This window comes from Cyprinodon variegatus, unplaced genomic scaffold (genome assembly GCF_000732505.1).
Source record: "Cyprinodon variegatus isolate N-32 unplaced genomic scaffold, C_variegatus-1.0 Scaffold405, whole genome shotgun sequence".
In the NCBI taxonomy this organism is placed as follows: domain Eukaryota; kingdom Metazoa; phylum Chordata; class Actinopteri; order Cyprinodontiformes; family Cyprinodontidae; genus Cyprinodon; species Cyprinodon variegatus.
Genome location: NW_015150858.1, coordinates 147,034 through 160,272, shown reverse-complemented (window position 1 = coordinate 160,272; position 13,239 = coordinate 147,034). Strand labels below are relative to the sequence as shown.

The 13,239-nt window shown below is 37.2% G+C and overlaps 1 protein-coding gene across 1 annotated transcript in view; it reads left to right on the top strand.

Annotated features, from left to right (window-relative positions):
* Positions 1-13,239, top strand: part of rabgap1l (RAB GTPase activating protein 1-like) — a 146,473-nt gene that overhangs the window by 37,927 nt on the left and 95,307 nt on the right. Inside the window, exons 12-13 of the mRNA XM_015387869.1 lie at positions 5,945-6,038; positions 7,666-7,816. Coding sequence (XP_015243355.1) covers positions 5,945-6,038; positions 7,666-7,816 — 245 coding nt within the window. The remainder of the gene's footprint in view (positions 1-5,944; positions 6,039-7,665; positions 7,817-13,239) is intronic.

Below are 13,239 nucleotides of genomic sequence, written 5' to 3'. Positions count from 1 at the left end.
ACGTTTCGCCACCTCTCCAGGAAGCTTTCTCAATTCAAATGTTGCGGATCCAGACATTTGAATTGAGAAAGCTTCCTGGAGAGGTGGCGAAACGTCTTCAAATCTTGAAAACCAAGTCCAGTGGATATTTTTTGAATTTTTACGATAAGCTTTTTTCTTTCCACTTTTGACATCAAATGACACAAACCAGCCTCTTCTGGACAAAGTGATCCATCAACTTTTTCTCCTGAGAAAGTCATTGAATCTCAAAACTTGACCCATTTACCAGACTGAACATTTTCCCTCTTATAACAAGCGTCTTTGCCGAAGGAATTAAGCAGCGATATGAACAGATAGACTCTAGAAGCGCCCAAATGTGACCCATTTTTTGGCATCTTGTCTCAGGGTTATCATTCAGACACACTAAAAGGTAACACTGGTTATCAATGAGCTGTTTATTTAGCAATCATGCATGTACACAAATATTTGAGCATAATCTTGTAAATCCATAGAGGACATTTTCACTGAGCTTTACCAAGGACAGGGTGTTTTTCCCAAGCAACAGAAATGATACTCAGGTCTATATAAAAGCATTCAAGTATTCAACCTTAAGTTTTAATTACGTTTGATGTGATAGACCAAACCGAGTTGGAGAATATTTGATAAATGGAGGGAAAAATCAAATGATATTTACACATTTATTTACAAATAAATGTCTCAAGTGCATGTTCTAAATATACTTTATGACAGCCTTTGCAATATTGTATGTTCTCCTAAAGTATAACCAAGGTTAGGTTATATCCAAGTAACGTCTTCCTTTGGGCAGCGAGTTGAAGGCACAAACTAAACTGTTCATAATTTATTCTGTATGGTACGCCAGCATTTATAACATGTAGGCGAATCACTGTCCCCAAGACATCCGCAGTTATACTTTTTTATATATATTTTTTTTTAAACAAAGCAGAGTGTGTACAGAATATCTTCAGAACGGCTCCAAATGACACAAAACTCATATGGGTGAGTAGAACATGATGTAATAACGCAAAATCAAGGGCCCAATGTAAAAAAGAAAAAAAAAAAACGACGTTCCCCTTTAAGACTAAAAAGTATGTCATTGTATTTTTGTGAAAAAAGCTTAAGCTCTTGTAGTTTGGATCAAAAAGCAGCTTGCAAGTATCGCTGAAGATTCTGGGATTGTTTATGTTCGGAGCTTTGAGTGAACATGCTTTGATCCAAAACATTCCCTCGTAGCTCTCAGCTTTGGTTGTTTTCTTACTAGAAGCCTTACCTGACACCCAGACTGAAGCCTTTTGCTTCCTCTTCTCCTCACATTTTTCTTCTAACTCTGCCACCCCCATGTTCTGCCTCACACAGGATTTCTCATTAGCGAGACATCAGAATATAGATGTCATTTGACCAGACAATCTTCTTGCACATTAGCCTGGTCACTTAGCACTTTGCAAATTACCTAGAGGGCTTCACATTGCATGGAACAATTGAACAATTGGAGACACTCCCATTGGAGGGAGTGTTGGCCTAGAGGGTTAGAGCAGTGCGCTTGTGCTCTAAGGGGGTTGGAAGTACCTGCCTGCTCTCTGGGTCCCTGAGCAAGACCCTTAACCCCACACTGCTCCCCGGGTGCCGCACAATGGCAGCCCACTACTCCCCAAGGGGAGGTGCAGAGGTAAATTTCTCCTTTGTGAGATCAATAAAGTTTTTTATTTTTTTGGTTTTTTATTTATTTTTAAATGCCTGAACTTAACAAATAAAACTTGACCTGTTGACAGATCTCTCCAGTGAGCCGTCTTCAGCTCCTGCAGAGTTACCAAGGACCTTTTGGCTGCTTCTCAGATTAAAGCTCTTCTTACAGAGCTTAGTTTAGCGCGATTTACACTTTTTGGATAAATTTGCAGCTGTGTCATACAGTCACTTCTTACATTTTCAGATGACTAAAGATTATCCCAAAGCTGGGGATGTTATTTTAAACATAAGTTTAAAATTACATTAGGGGTGCAAGTTTCAAACTTTTCCTCTACTCTATTTGTGACATGCGTGCTGTGGTATGTTCTTCAACAATTTCTTCAGACCACTGACACCAGAAGACCTACTTTCACAGATGGACTATATTTACCAACCAGATGATATAAGTTTGCCTTTAAATTTAAAGTTTTTAAAGCAGAAGTGCATAAATCTAATGCACATCAGCACTATTCAAGTATAATGTTCTTTAATTTCTAGTAGTAATTTCTAATTAATTCTATTCACAGTCCTCTCAACCTGGAGTTCTGTTTGCCTGTTGCTGCTGGAAACGGTCTCCTGCTATTTTCACCTTGAATCAGTGAAAAGCATTTACAGGATTGGAGGGAAAATGTGTCTTTTTTTTGTGAATCTGTCGATTCACCGAAAACTCACGAGGCATTCTCCACGGCTGTGTCTGAGTCCTTTCAGCCGGCTCTGTGGGCGACCCCCCCTCTGCCTCAGCTGAAGATTGGAAGCGTTCAGGGCTATGAGGCCGACGGTCACTCTTATTGTAATAGTAATGAACACACTGCCCAACTATGCCACAGCTGGGTAAACACATTTACAAGTGATTCTTGTTCAGTTTTTCTTTTCATTTGAAATGGGAATAGGAAATTGTTTCTTTTTTCTTTTTTTCCCTTCTTTTTTTGGGACAAATATAATTAGATGTGCAGTCTAAGTCATTTACAGTAACCGTTTATTCATCATGCATTAAAAAGAAATTCCTGCTTGCTTTAAAAACCCCAGTATATTTGTGACTCCATCCTCACCCAGATCCCCTTTTAATCCTTTGCTGAATGTGCCTGTCCCTCCTCGTATTAAAAGCTAATAGTAATGGTCCTTGTCTCCCCAATTCCTTTCATCACCTGGTAAGTTGGCAGGAGCTTTGGACTCATGCTATCTTGCCACGTGGCTCCAACAAATCTGAGGACTAAGGCAGGAGCTTTATGTGCTGGTTCTGAAACATTTGAAAGGCTTCATCAAGCATTTATAAAGACCTGAAAAGCTCCTGCTGAGGCTGTGAGGATGTTGGAGTCGCAGCACATTCAGCATAGCCACATGCTTTTACTCATTTTGAAATGTCAAGGCTTGAGAAAGAGTATTAAGAAGGAATGAACGAGGCCTTTAAATTCTCAGAAAGGTTGGAGTCTGGTTTATATAATTTAAATCTCTGAAGGCCTACGTTTTGCCCCTTTAACATATTTGGTGTAATTATGTTGCTTTCGTGTTTGTGTGACCTTTTTTTTTTCTGATTGTGCACCAGTACAGCCAAAGAGCTTATGACCGCATGTTACTTAAATACCTCACTATATGAAAAGGCAGTCAGAAAAGGCAGATTTATAGTTTCAGATGATGACAATATACACTTTGAACTTTATCAGATGATTAAAAAATCAATCCATTCTTTTGCTTAATGTAATCACAGCCCATCAAACGCAAATAACGCCCTTAAAAAATACAGCTTGCTCATTTTAAAATCAACTATTTGAAAACCTCATTAGCCCTACATGATTGTGCATAAATAATGGCACATTGTAGCTGTATTTAATCATATTTTCAAATGCACTGACGCTGCAATGGAACAAATGAAGGTCAGATTAAGGTCAGGTTTTACGTTAAATTACAATTTTTATTTAAATTAAATCTGGATCAAGTAAAGCTTTAATAACAGTTTTTTTTTTAAGTTGTGCCTCTGCTTAGTTGATAAAGAGCCATACATTGATAAACATGCATTTAATATACACACTATTGATGGAGGTACTTGGTGGATACTTTAGGCCATTATTCCCTATTATCCCCCCCTTGTATCAGTATCAGTTGGTGGGTGCCTGTGTTGACTGAATCCTTAACGCAATTAACATCCAAGGCTTTAGATCATGTACAATAATGTGCATGCACCTCCAAAAGGTATTCATTGTTAATATTTTTCATTGCGTTTGATGTTTTAAAACCTCAAACTCAAAGCTATTCCCGACATTTGGAATTGAGAAAGCTTCCTGGACAGGAAGCGAAACATCTTCAAACTTGGAAACAAATTCCATTGGATTGTTTTAAAAAAAAAATTTTTGGAATACGAGATTGTGATTGGGGGACCTGGACTTTGTTAATGAGTCTAGATGCAGATGGGAAGAAGCTGTTTTGGTGGGAAGTTGAGTTCAAAATTTTTTTTTAATACCTTTGGAAAACTGGATTGTTTTACACATATTATACTGGTTTCTTTGATTTTAATGGAAGTATGCTGGAAGGATCTCCTGCAGTTGTCTGTCTTACAGCAGATCTGGTGAATTCCCTGACGGATGAAACTGCAGAGATTTGACTTATTGCTCTTCATCTTTTGAATAATTTGTCTTAGTAGAATACCTGTTTTCCTCAGCCTAGTAACCCACCAGCGGCCAAAATTATTTTTGCCTGCCAGTGGTCTAGCCTCGATCAATTCCCCAGGCCCTAGAACTGGCGGGACAATCACAACGCAGAGATATGTTTTGAATTTCTGGATGTAAAGCGGGCGGGGTTTCTAGGGCGTCACGACAAAGCTGCGCGACAGTTGAGAAAGCACAACATCACGACAAAGCTGCGCGACAGTTGAGAAAGCACAACATGAAAGATTGCAGCAACTACTGAACAGTTCTTGTTTGACTCAGCTTTGGAATCAGTTTAGGGAGGACTAGCCTTGGGGTTTTCTTTGAAACGTGAGCAGGAAGAGGCTGTACGCTCATAGATTTTTAAGAAGGACGTATTCGCCATTTTACCGACAGGCTGTTTGTTTACACTCCCCTACCAGCCTATTACATCACAGTCAGTTGCGCTCATTGGTCAGAGCGTTGGCCAATAGGCACAGACATGGTTTGAAAGACAACGGGTTGTTCTCATCAACAATTTTCCGATGTCTCATTCATCAGGGCCAGACTAAATTACACATTTAATCTCACATTTATTCTGGTTTATCAGGCTATGTTTTCCTTTCTTTTAACACTGAACATATATCTATTCCTTATTATGAGATTTTATTTTTTAAGCAGAGTTATATTACATTCAACTCAGGGCTTAAGTTATTTAGCTTAAATTCAATATCTCCGTATATTTTGGATTTGGAACAGTAAACAATATATGAGGCAGTATTCTAAAATCTGTGTTTTTATCGCTGCACCAAGGTTAAACTATTTCGGAGAACATACCGTATACCTCCTTTCTCCACCTTTAGACCAAGTTTAAGTGTTCGTTTTAGATATGTAAGCTTGTGCGACATATTGCTTATGACTAATTTTAATCCATCTACTTTCATTTAAGTATTATGCATTTATTTATTTTTTTTATCTAAAAAGGCCAAGCAATGACACCATTGACGGCCATAAGAGTATTTTTGTGCTTTTGTGTCATTCTGCTTTTCTAGTGTAAAAAAACATTTCAGCACTTGTCCCTGTGCATCATACGGTAAAGCAGCCTTACGGTCTCCTTTAGAAGACAAGTGGTTGGCTGTGCTGATTGCCTCTTGTCTGCCTCATGCACCAGCAGTGATAATGGAAGGTGTAGGCACTCCTGCCTCCATTAACTGTGTGGGTTCAATACCAGCTGGTTTTAAAATGTTCAATAAGAATCAGACAAAGGTTTATACTGATTTATTATTTAGTAACTCATATATATTTTGCAATTGTAAATGAATAGTTTTTTTACTTGAGTGATGCCTCCCATAAAACTTCCACTTTCATATCAAAATTTGCACTTGACTTTCATGAAGAGTAGAGATGCTTTGGTAGTTAACAGAAATTGTCGGACTTGTTGTAAGTGGTGAGGCCTTAACAACCCTGAACAGCATATTCTTTGGACTAAGACTAGTTGATGGCTCTAATAAATGTGTACATTTTATTTATAACAGTTTTATCTGTAACTTAAATTCATGTGATCAAACTGATTGATGTTTGTCTGTGTTTGCATTTGTTTCCTGCAGACAGTGACAGTGAAATCTCCAGTGGAACTGGAGATGTTTCCAAAGATTGTCCGGAGAAAATACTGGAGTCCTGGGGAGGAATCCTCACCAGATGGTAGGGTATCAACTGAGACAAAATCTAGACACTGTGATGGCAGAAACGCAATAGCGATTCATACAGGAACATTTTTCTAGTATTGACAGCTGGAGCAAAGAGTGAAGGTTAGAGAATCATTATGTTGATTAGCAGATTAAATGCTTGGTAACAAACTGATAATTGGATTTATGACTAAATCATATCACTTTCAATCTTAGCCTTTAATTAAATTTCTCGAAATAGCACATTTCCCCATATTCATAAAAGCACATAGTGTTTTGCTCAGTAATTTAATTGTTACTAGAATCTGACACTTGAAGCTCGATCACTGTATTTCTCTGATCATTTAATGCACTTTACTAAGCTCTGCAAGGTTGCACAGACAGCTCTCTTTAGTTTTTTAACTAGGCCTGTGGAAGTAAAGAGATGCAAGAAGCTGTTTAAAAGGAAGCTGTGTTTTTTTTTTCTTTTATATTTTGAGATATTTCTAGTGTTCATTTTGGTGCATAAGATCAAGACTTTCAGAAGATAACAGGATGGTTAAATAGAATACAGTAAAAGGTATAAAAAGAAACAGATCAGGAAAAAGTCTCTGATACTGAATCAGTACTTCACGACCAAATGACCACCTGCAAAGCAGGCAAGAATATCTGAGCGTATTTTGAAAACGTCATGATGGTAACAGCTCTGAGTTACACCAGGAAGCACTTTCTTACTCCTGCTTAAAGTACCGTACATTCCGGACTATAGAGCGCGCCTCACTATAAGCCTTACCCACTAAATGTTTTTAAAAAACTTAAAGTACACATATAAGCCACAGTGGGCTATAAGCCGCTGATATCTACTGAACTGTCTTCCACCAAACCTGTAGAGGAAGCTCAGCTCTACAGGAGTTGAGCTCGGCCTCTTTATAAGTTTGGGAGCTTTAATGTGGCAAATAAATGATAAATTACGTGAATTTGTGACATTTTTTCACTTTCGAGCCCTCTGCTAGCATTTTCTTTTGTTTCCTTATAACTTAGTTTCCAACTTTCACTTCCCCATCTGGAGGTTAGGAAAAATCCACAGAAAAGCTGGTTGAAAACATGGGAAAAAGTAGCGGCTTATAGCCCGGAAAATACGCCATGTAAAATAGCCCAGCTTCATGCACTGCCACTGACACACAGCAATAAAGTAGATAAAGACTAAAAAAGACGAGAGACAAGCAGAATACAGTTATCTGCAATTCCTGTTTGACCTGTTTAATACATTAGAAACACACTATGTATAATGTTTAAAGTGGTAAATGTTTTTAATTTTTTTGAATTTGATTTTTTATATTTTGAATTTGATTCTCATAACACATAAAAGAAACAGAGACAAGTGTTGCACAGTCCTGCAAAGTTAAGGATTGCTTAAACAGTTGTTTTTTTTTAGGTACTGTCAGTCAAATTCAGGGTATTTTTTGGGGCCTTGAATTCATCCATTGGGTTTGATGTGGACATCAACAATAGCTGTTTGCTGTATAAAAATGTACTGTTCAATGCTTGCTCGTTTAGAAATGAACTCGGATTGATCTCACCTGAAGAGCCAACTAAAAACCCAGGTTTTAGTGTACAGGTGCACTTCAGGATAATAAAGTCCTGTCTGTGTTTTTGTGCAACAGGCACGGGAACCTGTCCACTCGTCCGAAGGGTTTACCCTCGTTGGTCCGCAGTGGCATTCCTGAGCCACTTAGAGCTGAAGTCTGGCAGCTGCTGGCTGGGTGCCATGACAACCATGACCTGCTTGAACACTACCGCATCCTCATCACCAAGGTAATGTACAGACATTTAGAGCAGGGAAGAGGGTTACTGTTAGGCGTCTGAATTCTTGATGGATAATCTTTCCGAGAGCTCTATGGTTTGACTGATTTCTTACTTTGAGGTTTGAAAGACCAGCTTTCATACAACTCCTGTGGTTCAAATTCCGTTCAGTAAGATGGCAAGAATAGGAAAAGGTATTTTCATCATCAACTGTTATAAGGACCGTAGTGCTGCCCCATCCCTCCCCTAGCTGTTGCTGTTAGCTGTCTGGTATCATAAAGCCCCTACACTTTATTTTGTCCTATTCAAAACAATCAGTAGGCTGTGATAAAAGCACTAGAGCAGATGGGGTATCAGACAAGAGCCCTTGTCTTTGGTAAACATCGGTTAGACTTGTATTGCCAAAAATGGCAGTAGAACAGAAAACAATTAAGCTGGTTTACTTTGGCGCTACAGCTAATTTAGATTATGTTCATTCCATGCCCTTCTGTGCATTTTTAACATATATGTGCTGCAGAGTTGCACATATATGATAGGTAAAATGTTTTCAAAGACTGGCATACATTTTTCTTCAGTCTCCTTTACTCTAATATCCCTAAATAAAGCACTGTGACACATAGAGAGATCGTGAAGTTGCCTAAATAGAACAGAAATTTACAGAATAACAAAAGCCAAAGCAGGGATGTGTCAGGGAGAAGGTTGTGGAGAGATTTCAAAGATCGGGCTAAAAAGCAATATTTGAAGCTTTTAACACCTCACAGAGCACTAAATGATCCAGCGACTCATAGCCAAAAAACCGACGCGGACATGCCCTTCCAGCCAAACTGGGAGGTTAGACAATGACCGTATAATTCATGGAAGAAGTGGGGAGGCCCCTGGTGATGTTGAAGCAGTCCTTACTTAAATCCCTTTAAGAATCTGAGGATCAATGTTATAGATGCCCCGTATTTAGTCTAAATGAGCTGGAAGTATTTTACACAGAAACATTTTGAAAACGTCCAGTCTTGGTATGTGTACTTTCTCTTCACAATTATGCGTTGCTTTGTTTTGTTGCATTAAAAGTTAACTGAAGTTTAAGGTTGTAACACAGCAAAATTTGAAAAAGTTTAAGGGGATAAAATTTGTTTGCAAAGTACTTCATTTTTTTTTTTTCTAGATTTTTGGCTTTTAGTAACGGGCGTTAAATGCCACCTTTCAGTAGTCAGTAGTGACCTAAGGGCTAAGTTCTTTTTCTCTGTTGTCATGTTTTGTTGTGTTTTCATGGAGAGCAGCTGAGTTGTGGTTTTCTCAGAGATCAAGTCGGGGTGAAGAAAGTGTTTTGTGTTTGTGTACTCTAGTATTTGTAACATTAATGACACTGAGTTTCACTAGAGCTGTACTTCTGAACTGTGTGGTAAGTCAGAGATCACTACATTTTACTTGTGACATTTAAGTGCTTGCTCTGCTAATACAGCTCAAAGTGGCCTTTTGCCCCCATACAGAGCTTCCAGGAATTCAAAATATATCCTTAGACCTTTTGTACTTGGTGCAGTTTTTACTTTATTATCCCCATTGTCTTCAACATATTTGTTGAGGTTGTGATGCTCTTATTCAGTCATATTTAAATGATTATTGACTGAAAAAAAACTACAAATTATTTCATATATCATTCTACATTTTGGGCTTATCCCTTAATATTGCTCCCCAAGCTAGCTTTATCTCCTTTAACCCAACAAAAACAGATTTGTTCACAGACCATAAAGCATAAATGAGGTCCTGCAGGCTTTAGACAAATGCAGGTTTGCAGAATCATATAAACAGTTAGAAGCATTGTCAGTATCAGTGATGGTTAAGCAGCTCCCATTTTGAGCATTATGTGTAGCCAGTAGCTTTCGGGAAATATCCTCCTTTGGCTCTAAAAGGCTCACAATAAGTGCACAAAATATTAATTGTTGACTTTCATCTTAAAAAAGATGTTTTAAAAAGAAATTAAGTGTGTTTATGTCCCTTTCGGCCCCCAGTCCTGTTTTACATTTGAGCCTAACAAACTTTATAAGTTTGGCGCTCATTTCTCCTGTAGAGCTGCTGAAGCTTCAGAAATACTGCAACCATGAATCAATCTACAGTAAAAGTGCAATGGCTCTTTATATGTTTTCCCTTTTTATAAATACGGATGGTAAATTATTGTGCCGTTTTGTTATTTATCTCGATAAAAAAAGTTACCCTTGCTAAAACTAATAATGATCAATACTAAACTCTTTTTGATGAGGTTTGAGAACTCCAACACTGAAAGTGCCATCAGTATTGTTGCTTTCGGTTTTTCACAATATAAGCTGCATTTGTTTTTCAGAGTGTTCATAAATATCTTCTATTAAAATTCTGATTGAATGCAGTCATTTTGGGCTGTTGCGGGCCACGTTTTCACTGTTTTACTCTTGTACTGAGGAAGCCTGTTGGAAAAAAGTTTAGCAGTTATCATACATGGGGTCTTACTTTATAAAACAGACCAGAGCATTTGGAGATCTAGAACTCCGCCAAGAACCCATATTGTGACTTGGACATAAAAAGTATCAGCTAAAAGTAAAAGTATCACATGATCTGGGTCATAACAACATTTTATTTAATTGTTCCTTAGATTGAGGCACACCTCTGGTAGATGCGTCCTTAAAATCCTTTCATATATTTAGAAGTATGGCACAGCGTGTGTCTGCAGCCTCTGGTGTCTGTTCTGCTCTCACCTTCTTTATTTGCTCTGCTTTAATTGGCAAAGCGAGATATCAACAAGGAATGGCTCTCTTTTGTTTTATTTGTATTTTTGTCTTCAGTGTAATTCTAGTATTTTTTGACTCTGACGCTGAAGTTGTCTTGTTCCACCAAATAACCTACTAAAAACCTATTAAAAAACTTAAAGAATGCTTTAAAAAATTCTGCATCCTGATTATGATCTGTATCACAACCAAAATCATAAGGATTGTTCCTAGGAAGAGACACATCTGTGGTAGAAATTTAAAAAGTCTGTTCATAACTTTCAAACAAACATTACCAACCACAAAAAACAACCTTAAAACAAAACCTCCTTGGCAGAAGTAATCATACATTTCAGATAAGGATGATGAATCATTTGCTTTACTTTTATGTTTATCACAACATATATCGCCCAATATTCATAAGAATAAAAATATTATTCATCCCCACTAAAATGTACCAGTTTTTCACAAACTGTTGCACATTGTTACCTTGTAGAGCCTATTTAAATTTTAGAGAACTATTAACTTTGTATTTCGATATGTTTCTACTAGGACTGCAACTAACAATTATGTTGCTAATCAATTAATCTGTTGATTATTTTTTCGATGAATGGATTAATAATTGGATAATAAAAGGTTCCTTAAAGAAAATTTTTTCAGAAATTAAATGGGGTAAAACTAAAAATTTTCCCCTTCAGGAGTTCTGGATAGAGCATATTGACAGATGAAAAGTTTTTTTTAAATCTTAAATGCAAAATGTTTATATATTTATTCTACAATATTGTTATAATTGCTGCTCTAAGTGAGTCGCTCTGTGAGCTTAAAGGCATGTTTTCCAGTCTCTATACTCCGATTAATCGATTTTTCAATTAGGCGCTGATAATTTGAATAATCAATTAATCAGATTTTTTGTTTCAGCCCTAGTTTCTACTTAACCATACCTTCCTGAAAAAAGCTGGGTCAAAATATAATCTTATATATATAAGATATAGTCAGACCAACATGATACAGTTCAGTTCAGTTTATGTATATAGCACCAATTCAGAAGAAATGTTATCTGAAAGCACTTTACTGAGACAAATGAATCAATTTTTAAAGACAGATTAGTTATCATATAGACAGATTGGAGCAGGCATTAAAAAAGCCCTTTTTGGTTAAGGGTTTTTGTGGACGTCCCAAACCAATCTTAAGTTATCAGATCAGGGGGTTTTTTGTCAAGCCATCGTGATTGGTCGCTATCTTAGCTGACCACTATGGACGTAGGGCCTATTTTATGAATGGACATGCTGTGAATGGGGGATAATAAATTTAACCACTATCTCCTTTATGTTTTTATCTAGAATAACCCTTACCTATATAACCAGAGGAAGGATTGTCATCTAAAACATGAAACCAGCCACTGTAGGAAAGAGTAGAATATTCCTTTGACACCAGCAGTGAGTTGGCTTAGCCTAGCATCTGTCATTTAGTGCTGCTCATTTAACAAATGACTCACGTAGAGAAGTAAAGTTCAGACGTGGGAGTATTAGTCACACGCAGACACAGCTGTTAATTACAATTAACACAGTATGAAACTACAGCTCTACATACCTTTGCCAGATTGAGATACCTGATAGTGTGCAGAGCCTTGTAAAGGCATTTATACCCCTGGAAACCTTTCACATATAGTTACATATTTAGGATTTAATGGAATACACCAGCATAATGTCAAATGTGAAGTGAAGAGAAAATGGTAAATTCGTTTCAAATAATTTCAGATATAATTCTGAAAGCTGTGGCCATCAAAACCAAGTCAAATTCCTTGTAAGTGCAAACCTACTTGGCAATAAACTTTATTCTGGTCCTGATGTTTATTAGCATACAGTTCACTGTAAGTGCAGTTTAATCCCAGGAGGATTACAGCTACTCTATGAAGGTTCAGAACATTAGTGAGGAAAGCATGTAGAAGGCTAAGGAGCACAACAAAAGCCTGAAAGCAAAGGGAGATTAATATTCCAAGCTCTGTGCATCCTGTAGACCAGTGGTTCCCAAACTTTTTTGACTTGTGTAGCCTACCCCTTTGGGCTTTTTTTCTTACCATGAGTACCTCTCTTAGTCAACGGTTAAGCAGTTTGTCCAAAATTAAAATGTAAAATAATTTATTATTTAAAAAAAAAGCATTTAATTCTTAGGCATTTAAGGCTTTCCATCGAAAAATAAAAAAACGACATAAATTTGTTGCCTGGACGTTATTAAGGAATAGAAATAAATACAAAAAATATATATATTACAAACCTGTATTTATAAAACTGGAGCTCCTCTGAGCAACTCTCTTATAATCATTTAAACTTGATGAATTAGGAAGTAAAAATTATAATCAGACTGACTTTATTAGTTTTACCTTGTTTTCATCGAGACACCAGAGCTGCTTTGATGAGCTCTGATAGCTCAGTGTGAAAAACAGTTGATCCCAAAGCTGTTCTCTACATCTAGTCTGTTCTTCTACTTTATTTTGATGTGTGTCAAAGCTAAAGGTAAACTCAAACATATAAGAAAAACGTACCTTTTGGTTGATAAAGCTTGTTTAATTTTTAAACTGGATCCTCACAAAGGAAAGCAGATCCCAGCCCTAATTTATTTACTACCAAGAAAGAAAATATTTTCATGTAATCCTTGCCATGCATGTGCGGACCACTAGTACCCTGGGTTGGGAATCGCTGCTGTAGAACA